The sequence below is a fragment of the Neodiprion fabricii genome, chromosome 6 (genome assembly GCF_021155785.1).
Source record: "Neodiprion fabricii isolate iyNeoFabr1 chromosome 6, iyNeoFabr1.1, whole genome shotgun sequence".
NCBI classification, from domain to species: domain Eukaryota; kingdom Metazoa; phylum Arthropoda; class Insecta; order Hymenoptera; family Diprionidae; genus Neodiprion; species Neodiprion fabricii.
Window position 1 is genome coordinate 9498260 of NC_060244.1, and position 20000 is coordinate 9518259.

At 38.0% G+C, this 20000-nt stretch overlaps 2 protein-coding genes across 2 annotated transcripts; both read left to right on the plus strand.

Moving 5' to 3' along the window:
- Positions 1-1342: 1342 nt before the first annotated feature.
- LOC124184584 (caprin homolog) lies at positions 1343-7479 on the plus strand. The gene is made up of 6 exons (XM_046574462.1): positions 1343-1516; positions 2389-2607; positions 3480-3827; positions 4248-5030; positions 5247-5553; positions 5754-7479. The coding sequence occupies exons 1-6, from the start codon at positions 1403-1405 to the stop codon at positions 5990-5992; spliced, it is 2010 nt and encodes a 669-aa protein (XP_046430418.1). The 5' UTR covers positions 1343-1402; the 3' UTR covers positions 5993-7479.
- A 3543-nt stretch (positions 7480-11022) lies between these two features.
- LOC124184844 (fasciculation and elongation protein zeta-2-like) lies at positions 11023-13549 on the plus strand. Its single transcript, XM_046574964.1, has 5 exons — positions 11023-11658; positions 12469-12591; positions 12790-12946; positions 13212-13320; positions 13443-13549. Exons 1-5 carry the CDS (start codon positions 11633-11635, stop codon positions 13547-13549), a joined length of 522 nt encoding a protein of 173 aa, XP_046430920.1. The 5' UTR covers positions 11023-11632.
- Positions 13550-20000: the final 6451 nt, after the last annotated feature.

Consider the following 20000-nt stretch of genomic DNA (forward strand, 5'->3'; position numbering starts at 1 on the left):
AGTTAGTAACATCGCGGATCATTGCGACCTTCCTACCCTTGTCTAATTCCCAACGGAACCACCCAACGGAAATATTGAAAAGAGATTCACAAGCACATCTATATTAAATCTTGCGACGGATCCCAAAACGACCACCTATCTACCGGATTACCTATATTCGCTCTAAATAATTCACCATTCTTTCCAACACACATCATTCCTCCTCATTTGCACCGTGGTCACTGTGACTTACTTTTTCATTGATTACCTGTGGTAGTAAAATGTCTTTGTACCATAGTCAGCGAAAATACTATTTTAGTGATTGCTGGCTGACTATCGGTACATCAACCTTTTGTAAGATGGATTAAAAACATCATAAATGCTAATCAGCATTTTTCTAAGAGTCGCTAAGCCTGTAGTCGTTCGATAGTTAATGGGTATTAAAAACTGAAAATAATTCAAGATATATCATGAAATTTGATTACGTTACCTTCTACGAGACTTTGAAATGCTGTCCATTAAACAATCGTTGGAATATGTTTAAACCTCAGGTTTATCCACTACTTAAACGACCTCATTCGTAAATTCAAACATAGGTAGGTAATTGTATATCTGTAGCTAAACACTACTCGTGTTCGCGAATGTCGAGTAAGTAATGGTAACCTGTCGCGATACTCATTCCACTGTCAGCAATGTGCAAAATTTGTAAGTTTGAGTGACTATGATAAAATAGGTCAACTGCAAAAAAAAAAAAACACTCAACTTAAAATCACGCACCGTTGCGATCACGAATGAGCCTATCCATGCAACTACGAAATCGAACAGCTGTATAACAATTGATACCCGTCACACCACGTGATAAAGGTATCCCAGGGAAATAACCGTAACCTACGACGCGAAAACTCAACAATGTTACTGAGTTGTGGAGAAATTACTTTGTCTCTGCTTAACTCTGAAATAGCGAAAAAGGAAACTCACTTGTAATGAGAGCTCACTTAAATGTAATTGAGATCCACTGACGTAACCACGTGGGTTTCGACGCGCGGCAATTTACCGTTGCGTCGGTACCCACTTTCATGAGCGTCTTTTTGCCGCCGACGACGGCGTGGTGCTGCCACGTTAATCTGCCGTCGCGCGTCGCCTCAATTTGACACCGGCGCCCGTAAAAATCCAGCCAAGAAGCCGTGTAACGAACCGGTAGCTTCTTTATCGGTAGGGTCGCTCGTCAGTTAACGTCGATAGTCCCGAGTGCCTACGAGCCGGTGATTCATAAAATGGACCGGGGCACACGACCTGGCTAAGAAGCTGCGCGCCTTTCTTCTGCGCAGGCGCCGTTGCCGCCATGTTGGATCCCCCCGCGATTCACCGCACCGGCCGGAGTCGCTGCCCTACCATTCCAGTTCGCGTTTGTTGCCCGTGAAGGATGCCTTCTGCCAACCCTAAACTAGAAAAACAGGCCTCTACGGAGGCTGTCGAACCCATACGCCAGGCGATAATCGTGATCGAGCATAAGATCCGTAATTTGGAGAAGCGAAAGGTAAGGAATCACCGCGATTGCCGTTGGGACGACGAAAAATCCGGCGTCACATTAACTGTCAACTTTGGCTTCTACGGTCCGCCATGTTTTGGCACACCATGTGCTCACCAACGAAAATTCTCGTGATTTTCACACTCTATTTGCCGTAAGGTGCATTTCGCGATCTGTGCACCCACAAATTCATCGCCTTGGGTAATCTCAGCAACGTTTTACCTCTTTGTGAGACGTAGTTTATCTAATACTAATATCGCACCCTATGTCATGGCCGTTCCCTTTTCTTCGTACGGTTTTGCGCCACACAATCTTATTGTGTATGACAAATCGGTGTAGCCGAGATGTGCAATGAGCTGCGAGGCCTCCCGCAGACGGAAAATTTAAATGACTAGGTCAAAAAAATATTTATTGCAATATCAATCGACGCAAGGTTCGTTCTTTGTCTAAATCTTCAGCTGTAAACAGATTTTCAGCAGGTGTTCGTTTCTTTAAACTCTCCTACCCAATAACGCTACATTGATAAGAAAACGTTCAAGACGTTAGATAATTTCCAACAACCTGTCAACATATTATCTCAACATTAACAATATTGTTACCAAAATTTCCTAGCATAAACGCACTTGGTGTAGCTATATGTAAATTTAGTGTAGTTATTAATATCGAATACACTGTTTCCCACTTTGACATAGTCTGCAGTGTTATATACAATGTGAAAATCTTACACTAGTCGAAGTTTGTTTTTAAATTTAGTACGGACGTAAACTGGCTTGTGATTTATTGCTCCAAAACAGTAGATATTACAATTCTGATGCTAAAAATCCTTTGTGTTTGTAGAATTAGTGGTTCAGTATACTAACTTTTGTTAAATTCATTGATAGGGAAAACTTGAATCATACAAGGACCTGCAAAAGCAGGGGAAGGAGCTGAACCATGACCAAAAGATTGCTGTTGCAAAATATGACGAAGTTGTGCAAACATTGGACCTTACTAGAGAACTCTGTAAGCAGATCGTCGGCATTGCCAATGATGCTGCCAAACAGCAGAAGAAACTTGCTCGTAAGGAAGCGTTAGAGCGGGTGCAACAAGATGTTGCCAAGGTATACTTTATCTCTTATTCAATAACTATTTGTAGTGAACTCATGAACGTTCGGGAAGGTTCGAGTTATTAGAAACGTCAGAGAAACTCGGCAAATTTGATGTGAAATCCTGGAACTTGAAAATGCAGTGTAGGCTCCTCTGTGCCACTGATTTGTAATTGAAGTTGATTAGAATATACCTTTTGACTTCAGATTTTTTTTTCAACGTGCAATTAAACAAAAATTACTAAATTGAGTGTTATTAAAAAGTATGTAATATTCACCCGCACCCTTGGTTGGTAAATTTTACAATGCTTTGCTGCGTTGTATATTAATGAAAATTGACACTGTCATCAAGAATATAATAGTTTATGAAATTCATCTATACTGTTGGCAAGCAGTTGCACAAAAGGGGGAATAATCTGTATGTTGCTTACAAGATTTTAGCATGATGTAAAGCTATTATCAATCTACAGTTATATTTGATAGTAAATTATATCCAAATAATTCATCTTATGCTTGTAACGACTGATAAAAGGTGTCCTCTGAGTGGTCTTTGGTACTCATTTTTATTCATGTGTACTTCATTTTGCATTGCAATTTTTTTAAATTCTTGAGGAGCAAGCTTTGTTTGGAATCAGCATTCCTATTGCATCTTGCATATTAATGTATCACAGAATAGCTTTTTCATCTAGAGGATTCAGAAAATTTTAGGAAAATGTGAAAGTAAACGTTTACGGTAGCAACTTTATACAGATGTTGAACAGGCTATAAGAAAAAATATGTGTATATTTTCCAGTCTGTTGAGTAAATTTAATGAATTGAGTATGAATTGAAGTATTAGTATATGGCACATTTAGTTGTTGACATAATTCTTTGATTACATTTCTTAGGTGCGAGACGTGCTACTCGTTCAGGACTGTCTAACACAAATGGGATCTGACAAAGCTCGAGAAGACTTCCTGGCTGGTACAAACGGTGCTGCAAAATTAACGGAAGACGATTTAAAGTACCTAGATGAATTGTATCGAGAAGTGACAGTGAAACACCAAAACAAGGAGGGAGACCTTCCTTTCATGCAGAAGGTGCACAAGGCAGCTGAACACTTTGTCGCACTTGTCGATGGCAAACAGAAGGAAATTATTGGTACAACATACAACAAACTGAAGGAAATTATTACCACTATTCATCAAAGTGGATATTTTGATCAAGTTCAAGAGATTCAGGAGCTAGTCGAGGAGGTAATACTGTTGCTGTAAATTAATATCTTTAAGCTCAGTGGACTACGTTGTAGTAAACAATGGTTGGAATATTAGAGCTGGGACTATCGCTAAATGCATTTATGACCAATTTTGGCAATTGCATTTATTAGATTTTATTCTTCACAAATTGCTTCTAAAAGCCATTATTTTTATGACAGACGTATTTTCGTTCATATTCTGTATAAATCAATCACACAAGGCATCGAAAATTATACAGGCAAAAGCCAAAGACGGACAAAATTTTGTACAGACAAATATTAGTCTGTCCGTTAATAAAGGAATCATATAATTAATGTCTGTCTATATTTGCTTCATTGCATTTTTCACTTACTCTCACTTAATTTTACTAGCTCACACAGGTGAGAAATATGTAATATAAGTGTTTGAATTCATGTACAGATGGCAGAGGCACCAGCTACTGAAACACAGGCTGCTGATGGTTCAATACAGGAACAAACAACGGATGACTACAATGGTAGTGACAGACACATTCCACCACCAGAATCCATGATTCCTATTCCCAATTTTCCAGTTCCTGCAGCACCCCTCCCAGTTATTACCGGTAGTACTCCTGTTCCTGGTCCAATTCCTGTGGTTCCTCAACAAATACCATCTCATGTACCAGCTCCAGTTGAAACATCTTACTATACGAGTGCTCCAGCTGGATTTGTTCCGCCGCCACAGCAACCGCAACAGTTACAACAACAACAACAGCAGCAGCAGCAGCAGCCTCAACCACCACCACAGGCACCAAGAATAAATGATGTTATTGGCACTCCAAATTTTTTCTTTCTGCAAGAATCTGAACTTGACTCTCCAGATGTCGCTACTCAGGCACCAGTTGTATCACACATTCCTCCTACGGTCAACGCGCCCATTCCTTCACAGACTTTTACCAACCAAAATTTTACCTCTCCACAAAACGTGGTGCCGCAACAGGTGATATATCAACATCAGCCCCAAGACATGCCTCACATTCCTGGATTTGCAAACCCAAACCCACCACCTCCAATTCCTATGCCACCCTCACACCAACAACCAAATATACAATATAGTCCTCAACATCCTGCTGGTTTTCAGCAGCAACCACAGACACAGACAACGCAAACTATTCAGCAACAAACGCAACACCAAAATTATGACCAAGCTGCTATTCAGGAGTCTCAACCGCAGGTTAATGAGGTTAGTTATTTGAAACAACCATCTATCTTTCGTAGATGTACAGTGGATAGAGTTTCAAAATACTTTTCGCTCAGACATTATGGTCATGAATATAAGTTCAGTTCAGATTATGGAGTTCAAACTTGTAGCAACTTTGGAAATTTCAAATGATAGTCTTAATACATTCTTTATTCTTGTAGTACTTATTAACCGTTTATTCATGTCTATTCTTTCAAGGACAAAGTCGAGCAAGTTCAGAATGAACCTGCTGGAGGAGAACCAGATCTTGATCAAGCCGACGATGGAGGTGATTGGTGTCAGCTAGCTGATGGTGCCGGTGGAGATTGGAATCAACCGGATAGTTCGTCGGCTTTTCAACCACAACAGCAGCAACAACCTCAACCTGCCCAACAAGCATGGGGTGAACAACAGCGTGGTGGGTACAGAGGCCGCGGAGGGAGGAGAGGAAACACCAATGGTTACAGTGGAAGAGGCCGAGGCGGTGGAGGAGGAGGATATCAGCAGAATGGACGAGGAAGCCAGGGTAAAAACTCGACTTTATATCGTTGAATTTTTTTATTTGAATATTTCGTCTGAATCAATAAACTTTTACGTGATGGCTGTCGCACTGTGCAATAGATTTTTGTCGAGTCTAGAAAGTGAATTGTATGTTTCACTCAACCTTTGACTCAAGAGATCTCAACTCATGAGATTTTTAAACCAGGTGTATTCCAATAAAAATAGGAACCTACTACCGTAACAACGACAGCAACTATCAGAACGGTTATCAACAACGAAGTTACAACGCTGAAGGGAACGGTGGTTATAACGGAGGCTTCAAAAGAGGCAGTGGGGGAGGACAGAGGGGAGGTCCAAGAGGCGAACGTGGAATAGATAGGGGTGGTCGTGGACAATTTCGTGGTGGTCAAAGGGGTGGAAGTCGTGGGTACACACCACGTGGTAAACCTCAGGCGCAACAGTAAAATTAAATAACGTGAGCATTAAGAGAAAGGCAACAAAATATTACGATAGTAACGTTGTATGGTTCGGTCTGATCGCTTATTTATGAAAGAACTGAGGTTTCAGCTACTTAGTTGAATGTGAACGACTTTTTGTTGTGATTACAAAATTTATTAGCTCTGCTGAGATAGCAATGAATGTATTTGATGTTTCGTCGTAGTGTATGTTTTTTCTTTTTTTTTTCTCCTTTTTTAAACTGAACCTATATATTATTATTGAGACTATGTCTTGGGTATCTTTCTTAAATAAGTGACTGAATTGATGAATTTAGTATTTGAATTTGGTGTCCAATTTTCGACAGAAACAAAGAATGATAACCTGTCAAATTATTGAAAAAAGGAGACGAAGAAGTAAATCGTTACACAAACTTGAGTGCGAAAAGATTGACCAAATTCAGTAATATTAAAACTACCACCACGCAAGTATTATTGTGTTGTGACAGAAGGCAGTTTTCACAGGGCAACAACAGCTGATCGACAAAGATTAGAAAATTAATTTTATTATAAAAAAATCTCCCCTTTCTCCCTTAAAGAAGTAAAAAAAAAACAACAAAAAATTGAAAAAAAATAAAAAAAAACTGTTAACTCACGTATGCATTTCACGCCAACACGATCCTAATTAAGAATGACTATTAATAAGGTGATTATAAGATTACGTGACAACGCGCAATGATCTTTTATAGTATGATATTTGCAATAAAGAATCATGTGAAGATTTTTAACTTTGATTTAAAAATGAACATTTCAAATCCTGTAATCAAAATCTTCTATTTTCTACGAACCGTTGTACAGCCTTGAAATATCTAAGTATTAATAATTCAGATTAAGAATATAAAGGGAAATAATAATCAGTGAAGAAGAATTTCTATACATGTGGAACATATGAAAATGTTATGTTGTCATTATTTGTCTTCTTATTATTATACCTTTGAATCCGTTCTTTGTCCAGAGGTTATTTTTAATATTTGAGTTGCCGTGTTTGTTAGTTTCAATAGATTTTCCAACTTGTGAATATCATTCCAACTGTAAAGATCATTGTGCAATGTTAGAATCACGAAGAAACTATTTACCTGATTTCCTTTGATCGCAGAAAATGAAGTATAATTTTTTTAAAGAGATGATGTGAGAACGTCGAAAGCTTTAGCATGTAAGTCGAGGCGAATGTTCAATTTCTTATGACTAGTAGCCAGCGAAGAATGTAATGTCGTAGATGCCATCCGCGGGAGTTGAGCTCATAGACCGCAAAGGAAGAGAACAAAAAGAAAAAAAACCATGGAAAACCATTTATAAAAAAGAGAAACAAATAAGAATAAAAAAAAGAAAGTATGTGGAGAAAATGGTACCGTATTCTATTTCGTTTGTACATTTTGGTTAACTATCTCACCTACAGTTACGTTCAAAATATCCTATAAATACATAATATGTATCTTCCAAATAAACATCTAATTCAACCTGCTACGACTAATTTACTGTCGTATTCGGAATACGTATAAAGTATGTTAAGTCTCGTAGCTCTTGGGCTATCGCGCGAGAAAAAAAAGAAGAAATTAAGGAAATGTAAATGTCTAAATAATTTAATAACACGTACTATAATTCGACGCGAATTAATGTTGTTTACACCATTCACAGTCAGTTATTAGTTGTGTTGTTGTTTTATTAGTTTTCAAAGGTACCGTTGACTGAAGAATATAGACAGTTGCCCTAATGGGTTTTTGGTGTGACAACCGAAAACCGTCGTGCGCTTGCGCTCCCTGAGATGTTCGAACGGTAGAGTTGAAAACTTATTGCAGAACATCGGAGAGTTGACGATTTCGATTTGATGCTGGCTGTATGCTGGGTGCATTCACTTTCCGAGTAACACAGTCTTCGCACTGGTAAGCCCAAGCCAGTACTCAGCCTCTGTGTACTTACTGATTTGTCGGCGATACAAGAAATTGATAATCAGAATAAATTTCCTCCAAAATTCGTAGCAAATCAGTGATTTAATTAAAGCATACGTACCCGAGAGAAGAATGTATACATAGATCATGAATAACACTGGTTTGCAAAAAAAAATTTTTTTTTGTCCTCATTGTTTTCATGCATGTTAACATCATATTTGGTGCTCTAAACCCGAAATTTAACATGCAAATGAATACAGCACATAGATTTTAAATACAATGTTCATTTAATTATAAAGCGATATTATCAAAGTAACAACAATTACAAAAAAGTGAAAGAAGACTACGGTCTAAGTTTTACAGCGAAAAATGCTAATTTTACAGTCACAAGTTATAAAAATATCAGTATATTCATCTTATTATGGTAATATAAATAAAGTTATTTTGTAGTTTTTTTTCTTTTCATCGTTTCCATCGAAGTTTCTCGACGAATCGACCAACAAAAATCAGCAAGCATTGCTGCTGATCATTTTCCTCCTTTCTCTTACGACTAGCTGAAACCTATTTCGTATGTATATACGTTGTTTATAATGTTAACGCATAAAACGAATTAAAAAAAAACCTAAATTTATGATATTTCGGAAAAAAATTCATATCGAAAAATTGAGACGTGATAGAAACAATCGGTCATCGGGAACAGATTCAGAGCATCAAAATCTTCATATTTATGACATAGTTTTTTGAAGGAGGATTTTGTTGCAGACCAGTGTAATAATAGATCAGATGTAATAATGATGCAGAGACCAAAAAGTATACATGTGAGGTATTCCATACCATTCCGACCTGGGTCTGACCCTCGACCCCTCAAATCTGGTTCTCGATTTTTCCTATTATTACTCTCACTATCAAGTAATTACAATTTTTTTCAGATTTTTCAAAATAAATTTGAGCGCGTCATGAATTTTTGAATTCTTTTTTGGAACACCTCGATGGCTGTAATCGAAAAATCTGAAAAAATTATCAAAAATACAGTGTCAGATATAAAAAATATTGGTGCAAAATTCATAATGTCTGGGCTTTTGCTTCAACCTGTTTCTTAGGGTTTTTGTCAACCATCATAAAAAAAAATTCTAAAATTAAAAAATACTCTTTAGAAAAATTGGAGAAAATTTTTTTAAAATCTGGTACTATGCATACAAAATTTCAAGCAACAGTCTATAGTCAATTGACCTCTGTTTCTATTTTTTTATATTTATTTTTGCTTAAAAAGCTAAAAAACAGGTTGAAGCAAAAGCCCAGACATTATGAATTTTCCACCAATATTTTTTATATCTGACACTGTATTTTTGGGCATTTTTTCAGACTTTTCGATTACGGCCATCGAGGTGTTCCAAAAAAAAATTCAAAAATTCATGAAGCGCTCAAATTTATTTTGAAAAATCTGAAAGAATCGTAATTGCTTGATAGAGTGCGAGTAATGATAGGAAAAATCGGGAACCAGATTTGAGGGGTCGAGGGTCAGACCCAGGTCGGAATGGTATGGAATACCTCATGTATATGTAGTCCTAGTACAATATTAATATATATGATCCATTTACGATTAATACGTGATGCATACTATAAATTTGATAATTTTCTAGAAGACAAACTAGATTATCTACAATAATATGTCTATAACATGAAAATAGAAAAATTATTCATTTCGAAATGGGATTCTATTCGACACGCGCTTGATGTATTCCATAACATTAATATTCATAATTATTCCAACAACTTTTCATTTGCTCTCTCGATCTTGAATTTTCGTAGGCATAGAATCGAAACGCTGTTTTAGCTAGTCGCAAGTGAAGTATCTACGTTGGGTAGAGAAGCAGATTTCTTTTTCGAAAAGTGTTCGTATGGAAAAAAATTCAAAGTAACTGTAATACATTACGGATGTGCTAATTTCGATCGACATGAAATTGATGCTCCATATATGAGACAGTATTTAACGTATTTCTTGTCTGAAATGTAGAAACTGAAATCATTATACATCATATATCATCATACATCATACATCATACATCATGATACATGAAAATAGTATTAAAGTTCGAAATCAAAGTTTGGATGTTCGGATGTTCAGAAAGTGACGTCACCCGAAATTTTTTTTCTCTTGACGTCATCGATCTAAAATCAGCTGGCCGAACGCCTCAGTCTGGAAACAACCGCGCAGTAGACCGGCCGTATGAGAATTGCGCTCCGCAGATTTCGAGTACCGGGTTCTTAATCTCCTGGACACTGCGCTCCGGGTCCGCTTCCTGGTGTAACTCGAGTTCCAGGACGAGAGCTACGTAGTTTCTGCGCACCAAGTCCGCTACCGGGTGAAACTTGACTTCAGGGAGAGGACGAGGAGGACGGAGGTGGTGATCACGGGAGACGAGGAGGACGATGATTTCTGCATGGTAAGTATAACATTTTTATAATATTTCATGGCAATTGTAATTATATTTTATCCAAAATATTTTGAACTTGTCATGTTTACAATAAATTATTTCAATTCATTTTTCGCGCAAGCTGCAATTCGGTAGCTATAAATGCAATAATAAAATTTATCACATATTCATAAAGTAATTAATCAATTATTAATCAATTATATTAATCAATCCTAACACAATATTTTTCATGTATAAGAATACTGAAAATATTTATTACTATTCTAAGTATAATCTGAGGTGGTTGGCGGTGGTTGTTGGAGGTGGTTGGCGGTGGTTGGAGGTGGTCGAGCTGGTCGAGCTGGACGAGGTGGAGGATCGGAGGTCAAGTTGTTTACGTAAAGAGCTATGTGTGCCTAAGACCTAAGTCACTTACTTCCAACTAATTGCAATATCACATGTTCGGTAGAATTTTCTTTTTTACAGAAACAGGAAACTGGAGAGCTGCCGTTGCGTTAAGTAAATATCAGAGAAATGAGTATAACAGTGCAATAATCATAGTACAGGGAAAATCTTAAATCTGCCGCTATCTACAAACCCATCGGAATATGTTACTTAATTAAATAAACAACACTGTCGTACGAAAGTTACATAGAAGAGTTAGTTCCACTTGATAAATACAACTCGAATTGCATTTATGGAACACATGATTTAATGAACTACTAATCTAGTTGAAAAATTCGTATATCAATGAAATAGTAGAATAATTTAACGTGTAGTCAAGTCGATGAGTTTATTTGAAAAATCCTTTGCCAAAATTGTTGATTTTTTACGATTAGATGGTTTTTTTCGAATTTTCTCAGAATCATTTCTGTTACATACTAGAGGTGTTGTTTCATTCGGATTCACTGTATCATTGGCTCAGATAACATTGCTGGAGATTATTTTAAATGGTTTTTTTCCCTCTCTTCTAACTTTCGATTTGGGCTTTTGGACTTGGCATGACATTCTTACCGTAATCACTTTAAGGATCTTATAAATTCAGGGCTTTGTGTCTGCGGTCTCTGGTGAAGGGCTCTCGAGCTTTGCAGCTAGGCTGACAAATGTTGCGTGCTCACGATCGCAGTTATCATTTATCATATTAAAAAAGAGAACGAGAAAAACACCCACTGGGATCAGATGCCAGATGTAGATATTATGTTATTTTCTCTTCGTGTTTGTTCAATGTGTCCTGACGCTCTGCTCGCGACATTATACGACTTTGATGACTGTAAAAACATTTTCTCACCGAGACCTTGGCTTCGCGCGAGATGATTATGATAATGATAATGACGAGGTGAGCACGGAGCGTTTCGAACAGAGGTTATTAATTGCCAAATTCAAAGGGACTGAGCATTAATGAATTTTGCACGTTTCATATCGTCGACAACTGCGTCGAAGAAAATATTGTGATAAAATTTTTGTACTTGATTTGTAATTTTTCATTTGAAAAGTTGAAATTGGTAAAAACTAGTTTTCAGTCAAGTGGTGTACAGCAGCACGGTCAAGAAACGCGTAGTGTAACTGTTTCTTTTCCATGCCCATATACGTCATAAGTGTCTCGCGAGAATTACGTCATTTATTCATTCATTCGCTGTATACCAACGATGACTCATTGACGATGGCAGAGGCTTACTTCCTTCGGTTAAATACTTATTGAAATAAGTTGTATTCTGATATACTTTGCGGATGAATTGTTTTTTCCCTATTTCCATTCAGTGACGCGACTTCAGCATAATTATGCGAGATCGTAAATTATCAGAATTTGCATTACATAATGGTTTTATTTTCTCTAATTGTAAGTGAAATTGTTGTGTCCAGTAATACCATATTTTCCCTTACGTGGAATTATGATGAACCTCCGCTTGCGAGGTTTTTGTTTCCTTTCTTCATTGGGTTTTCTTTGATAATGCGATTTTGTAGCATTAAAGATGTTGATAAAATACCAATCGAGTGACATTGAAGTTTGAATTAATTCGTCGATATGTATTTAGAAATGAGTTTACAAATTTTATACTTGTATAATACACGTATAACTATCGTAACCATTGGACTACTAATTTTGTGTATCGTAGAATATTAATTTATAATTTTATTTATTTTTCAGAATGTGGTGGACAATCACCGGAAATTTTGGAAACTTTTTGCCAATTGATTGGAGTAAATCTTATGCAAGAAAACTGCACATGCCTGCATTAAATCTAAACGAGGCACCTGTTTCACTTAAGAGGTAAATAAAAAAGAAAATTTCCAAAAAAACATCTCTCCTTCGTCATTGTCATCACGGTGTCAACACTAGTACTACCTATTCTTAATATCATTCTTTGTGGCGTCATTTTCATTGTTACAAGTGTTGTTTTACCCAAAAAGTCATTCTTTTCTATTTAATAAATGATTTTCAATCAATTGTCGTATTTATTTGTTACAGACAGGAGCTTGAGGACTTGAGCAGCGAAGACGAGGCTGTAGCCACAGATCTGGATATGCATGCCTTGATTGTATCTAGTAGCGCTGACACGCACAGCCCTGAGGAGCCACTAAAAACTGCAGAAGAAGTTCTCAGAGAGATCGATGACATCATGCAGGTATTTGCATTAGAAATATTCAATTAGACAGTATGTCATGTGTACCTATGAGTTTTTCAAGTACTTTATGAATGTCCGATGGATTCAATGTGTAGAATTATGCTGACTAAATGTAATAACAACTCGTTCTGCTCTTTTTAAATAATATTATTTACTCAGAGTAATTTTAGTCAGGAACTTTCTTAACTGGCGCTTATATCTTAATCATTTTTCTTTAACGTTGTAATTGCAAGATATAACTAATTTTTAATATTCCGCATTGCAGGAAAGTCCGTCAATGGAACGGTCTGCTAACTCCAAAGGATCTCTACTGGATGTGGATGAAACTTTGGAAAGAAGTAAGGGGGTTTTAGGATCACCATTCTACGAAGAAAGTAATAAGATCAAGAATTCTTAACTTGTATACTAATATCGTTTTGTCTTCATTTGTATCAAAACATTTATGTTTGCACGGTCTTGATTGGAATTGGAATTTCATGTTGACAATTGATTTCAGAATTGCGTCAGCTGTCAACTAGCCAATTAACAGAGCTTCTAGGTGAAATGGAATCCTTGGACGGAGCGCTTGGCGATACTTTAATAGCTCAGTATTATTATTATTAATATTAGCTTACTTTTGTAAGTATTTATGAATATTGCATCCATGAATATTCATTGTTGGTATATAAGGTCTGGCAACGTACCTACTTTCTGTATGAGATGTTAAAGATTTTCAACACAATCATGTTTCAGTTCTGTGCCCCACCTAGTGATCCCCTAGTACATATCCTCCGACGTGACATCGCTGTGTTACGTATAGAGAAGAAAAGATTTATTAAGATGCAAATTGCTCCTCTCTTCTTGCCATTGTGCTTTCAGCCATTGTTGTGCTGTGTGTTTAAAATTTAGGACAGTATATAATATAGAATAACAGGTACAGCTACGAATATAGCACTACAATAAATCTTATAGAAATGAGCTCTCATTGAGATTTATCTGTATTTATAACTCGACGCGAGAAGGCAAAAATCAATGTAATGCCATCTGTAAGGTAATTGGACTCGTATTTGCACTACGAGAACTCGTTGGGCATTTTGCGGTGAAATTTGAAAAATTGTTGTACAAGAAATTAAATAACTATAAAAATGGATAAAAAATATTATCTCTAATAGTGAATGTAGCTAATACAGCTTTAACCATAGATTGATTATGTTAATGATCTATTGTGACAAGATCGGAATTAGATAAGCTCTCTAAATACTCTTTTCCAGACTATTAATTTATATTATATATATATGTAAATGTATATTTCTTCAGTTTATACAATCACTGCACTAGGATTACCCTTGCCACGTTTTATGGTGCGCCTGTGTAATTTGTATATTATTAACCTTACGTTTTATTCTATTTGCGACAAGTTGCGAGTGTTCCTAATTTCTTGGCAATTATTTATGTACATGTATGTGCATATATGTATATGTATACTTATGCATGTGTATATACATATATACACATGTTTAAAACTAGATTTTTACAATAAACACAGAGGTTTTAGTATATTCTCATACGGATTTCTGTGTATAGATATACTTGAACTAAAATATCCTTATCTCTAATACGGAGTTCTTCGTAATTCGCATTTGTTCTTGTAACCCAATGTCCTACATACAATGGCAAAAATCAAGATCCAACTTGACTGAGTCTCAAAGCCCTGTTGACATAAAAGCAGCTATTCGATAGAAATTATAGTTTATAGTTTACACAGCCCATTGCATGATATTTCATTATAAATACATATGTTTCAATGTATTTAGGAATAATTTATCAAATATACAGCGGTCATGTGCAAATAATAAATGAATTGATTCGACCGCAGTTTGATGTATTCATTAGAGCTTTAACAATAAATTTAAGCTTTGTTACTTCTTTTATTTTATTATGGATAATCTAAAACATTTCCGACTATTCGTGCTGTGGAAGCATGGGGATTAAACCAAATGTAGCGAAAGATTAGAAACAGTGTATGTAGAGTACGGGTATTTTTCTAACAATGCAAACACGTGCCACTAGCTTAGTTTTGACATATCTAGAATACCACGCCTTGCGAATTAGCTTTCCGGACAGAGATGAATGATGAATTTTAAGGACTGCATTATCGTTGTTGAATACTCTATGCCTCATGGGAAAAGAAAATCTGTAACGATAAAATTGATGCACCGGATCATCGTCGACTTTAACTTTTGAAATGTCCTACCATTTCCGAACACCTCCAACCATCCTATTTACCTATATTACTAGATTAGCTATGATACGAAAAGAGAAGAATTATTCATTTCGAAATGGGATTCTATTCGACGCGCGCTCGATGTATTCCATAACATTAGTATTCATAATTATTCCAACAACTTTTCATTTGCTCTCTCGATCTTGAATTTTCATAGGCATAGAATCGAAACGCTGTTTTAGCTGGTCGCAAGTGAAGTATCTGCGTTGGGTGGAGGAGCAGAATCGTTTTTCGAAAAGTATTCGGATGGAAAAAAATTCAGAGTAACTGTAATACATCACGGATGCGCTAATTTTGAACGAGATGAAATGATTGCTTCGTGTATGAGACAGTATTTAACGCTGCGTAGTGATTTAAAGACCTGGAAAGGTGATAGGGAGAGAAAGAACGAAGCTTCTTAACACTTCGAGTGTATTTTAACACACATTTGAAAGATACGAGCGAAATTTTTCATCATCCAACTGTCGCAGAACGGCAGCATTATTAGCTGACCCGTTCACTGAAAAATATATCTTCAGTCAACGGCTGACCGTCGAAGGGCCTGGCCGCTTGAGTCTGGAATCGGCAGGAGAGGTAGAGTGCGTATTTCTTGTATGAAACGTGAAAACTAAAATCATTATACATCATATCATATCATCATACATCATACATCATACATCGTACATCATACATCATCATACATAGTATTAAAGGTCGAAACTAAAGTTTGGATGTCGGATGTTCGGAAAGTGACGTTACCGACCTGAAATCAGCTAGCCGAATTCCTCAGTCGCGAAACAACCGCGCAGTAGAGCGGACGTATGAGAGTCGCGCTCCGCAAATTTCGAGTACCGGGTTCTCAACCTCCCGGATCCCGCGCTTCGGGTCCGCTACGTATTTCGAGTACCGGGTTCTCAACCTCCCGGATCCCGCGCTTCGGATCCGCTACGCGGTGAAACTCGACATTCAGGATAAGCGCTCCGTGGTTCCTCGTTCACGTTTACAATAAATTATTTCAATTCGTTTTTCGCGCAACCTCAAATTCGGTAACTGTCAGTCCGCTAACAAAATTTCTCGACTTCCAGGATAAGCGCTCCGTGGTTCCTCGTTCATGTTTACAATAAATTATTTTAATTCGTTTTTCGCGCAAGCCGAAATTCGGTAGCTGTCAGTCCGCTGATAAAATTTCTCGACTTCCAGGATAAGCGCTCCGTGGTTCCTCGTTCACGTTTACAATAAATTATTTCAATTCGTTTTTCGCGCAACCTCAAATTCGGTAACTGTCAGTCCGCTAACAAAATTTCTCGACTTCCAGGATAAGCGCTCCGTGGTTCCTCGTTCACGTTTACAATAAATTATTTCAATTCGTTTTTCGCGCAACCTCAAATTCGGTAACTGTCAGTCCGCTAACAAAATTTCTCGACTTCCAGGATAAGCGCTCCGTGGTTCCTCGTTCACGTTTACAATAAATTATTTCAATTCGTTTTTCGCGCAACCTCAAATTCGGTAACTGTCAGTCCGCTAACAAAATTTCTCGACTTCCAGGATAAGCGCTCCGTGGTTCCTCGTTCACGTTTACAATAAATTATTTCAATTCGTTTTTCGCGCAACCTCAAATTCGGTAACTGTCAGTCCGCTAACAAAATTTCTCGACTTCCAGGATAAGCGCTCCGTGGTTCCTCGTTCACGTTTACAATAAATTATTTCAATTCGTTTTTCGCGCAACCTCAAATTCGGTAACTGTCAGTCCGCTAACAAAATTTCTCGACTTCCAGGATAAGCGCTCCGTGGTTCCTCGTTCACGTTTACAATAAATTATTTCAATTCGTTTTTCGCGCAACCTCAAATTCGGTAACTGTCAGTCCGCTAACAAAATTTCTCGACTTCCAGGATAAGCGCTCCGTGGTTCCTCGTTCACGTTTACAATAAATTATTTCAATTCGTTTTTCGCGCAACCTCAAATTCGGTAACTGTCAGTCCGCTAACAAAATTTCTCGACTTCCAGTATAGTGGTTGCGGGTAATCTCGGTGATTCAGGAGGAGGCGGACGAGGATTTGTGCTCGGTGAGTAAAACACTTTTATAATATTTCACGGCAATTGTAATTATATTTTATCTGAAATATTTCAAACTTCTCATGTTTACATTGAATTATTTTAATTCATTTTTCGCGCAAGCACAAATTCAGTAGCTATGAATAAGCTTGGACATTTTATTATATTATTAATTAATTAATTAATATTCTTATAATATTTGATGGCAATTGTAATTATATTTCATCTGAAATATTACAAACTTGTCACGTTTACAATAAATTATTTCAATTCATTTTTCGTGCAAGCACATATTTAGTAGCTATGAATAATCTTATACAATATATTATATTATTAATTAATTATTTAATCAATTACTCAATTATATTAATCCTTACACAATATTTTCGATGTGTTCTAATACTGAAATATTTATTACTATTCAAGGTATAACCTGAGGTGGTTGATGGTGGTCGGAGGTGGACGAGGAGGAGGACAAGGAGGACGAGGATTTGTGCTGGGTGAGTAAAACACTTTTATAATATTTGATGGCAATTGTAATTATATTTCATCTGAAATATTACAAACTTGTCACGTTTACAATAAATTATTTCAATTCATTTTTCGTGCAAGCACATATTCAGTAGCTATGAATAATCTTGTACAATTTATCATATTATTAATTAATTGATTAATTACATTAATTCTTACACAATATTTTTGATGTGTTCCTATACTAAAAATATTCATTACTATTCCAGGTATTACCCAAGGTGGTCGGAGGCGGACGAGGAGGAGGACGGGCTGGACGAGGAGGAGGACCAGGTGGACGAGGAGGAGGCGGGCAGGGTCGTGGGAGAGGACCTCTCCTCTCCTCAGAGGAGAGGAGGGCAAGGGGCAGGGTCGTGGGAGAGGACCTCTCCTCTCCTCAGAGGAGAGGAGGGCAAGGGGCAGGGTCGTGGGAGAGGACCTCTCCTCTCCTCAGAGGAGAGGAGGGGAAGGGGCAGGGAAGGGGGAGAGGTGGGCGGGGAGGGGGAAGGGACGGGAAGGGAGGGGGAGGGGGAGGGGGAGGCGGAGGGGGGGAAGGGGAGGGGGAGGGCGGGCGGGAGGGAGGGAGGGAGGGAGGGAGGGTGGGCGGGCGGGAGGGAGGGCGGGAGAGGGCGAGGGGGTGTACTGCTCTATTAACTGTAATGGGCTCGCATCGACATCCGTCCTCCACTCTCTCCCTCCCTCCCGCCCGCCCTCCCTCCCGCCCGCCCGCCCTCCCCCCTCCCCTTCCCCCCCCGCCTCCCCCTCCCCCTCCCCTCCCCCTCTCCCTCCCCCTCCCCTTCCCCCCCTCCGCCTCCCCCTCCCCCCTCCCCCTCCCCCTCCCCCTCCCTTCCCGTCCCTTCCCCCTCCCCGCCCACCTCTCCCCCTTCCCTGCCCCTTCCCCTCCTCTCCTCTGAGGAGAGGAGAGGTCCTCTCCCACGACCCTGCCCCTTGCCCTCCTCTCCTCTGAGGAGAGGAGAGGTCCTCTCCCACGACCCTGCCCCTTGCCCTCCTCTCCTCTGAGGAGAGGAGAGGTCCTCTCCCACGACCCTGCCCGCCTCCTCCTCGTCCACCTGGTCCTCCTCCTCGTCCAGCCCGTCCTCCTCCTCGTCCGCCTCCGACCACCTTGGGTAATACCTGGAATAGTAATGAATATTTTTAGTATAGGAACACATCAAAAATATTGTGTAAGAATTAATGTAATTAATCAATTAATTAATAATATGATAAATTGTACAAGATTATTCATAGCTACTGAATATGTGCTTGCACGAAAAATGAATTGAAATAATTTATTGTAAACGTGACAAGTTTGTAATATTTCAGATGAAATATAATTACAATTGCCATCAAATATTATAAAAGTGTTTTACTCACCCAGCACAAATCCTCGTCCTCCTTGTCCTCCTCCTCGTCCACCTCCGACCACCATCAACCACCTCAGGTTATACCTTGAATAGTAATAAATATTTCAGTATTAGAACACATCGAAAATATTGTGTAAGGATTAATATAATTGAGTAATTGATTAAATAATTAATTAATAATATAATATATTGTATAAGATTATTCATAGCTACTAAATATGTGCTTGCACGAAAAATGAATTGAAATAATTTATTGTAAACGTGACAAGTTTGTAATATTTCAGATGAAATATAATTACAATTGCCATCAAATATTATAAGAATATTAATTAATTAATTAATAATATAATAAAATGTCCAAGCTTATTCATAGCTACTGAATTTGTGCTTGCGCGAAAAATGAATTAAAATAATTCAATGTAAACATGAGAAGTTTGAAATATTTCAGATAAAATATAATTACAATTGCCGTGAAATATTATAAAAGTGTTTTACTCACCGAGCACAAATCCTCGTCCGCCTCCTCCTGAATCACCGAGATTACCCGCAACCACTATACTGGAAGTCGAGAAATTTTGTTAGCGGACTGACAGTTACCGAATTTGAGGTTGCGCGAAAAACGAATTGAAATAATTTATTGTAAACGTGAACGAGGAACCACGGAGCGCTTATCCTGGAAGTCGAGAAATTTTGTTAGCGGACTGACAGTTACCGAATTTGAGGTTGCGCGAAAAACGAATTGAAATAATTTATTGTAAACGTGAACGAGGAACCACGGAGCGCTTATCCTGGAAGTCGAGAAATTTTGTTAGCGGACTGACAGTTACCGAATTTGAGGTTGCGCGAAAAACGAATTGAAATAATTTATTGTAAACGTGAACGAGG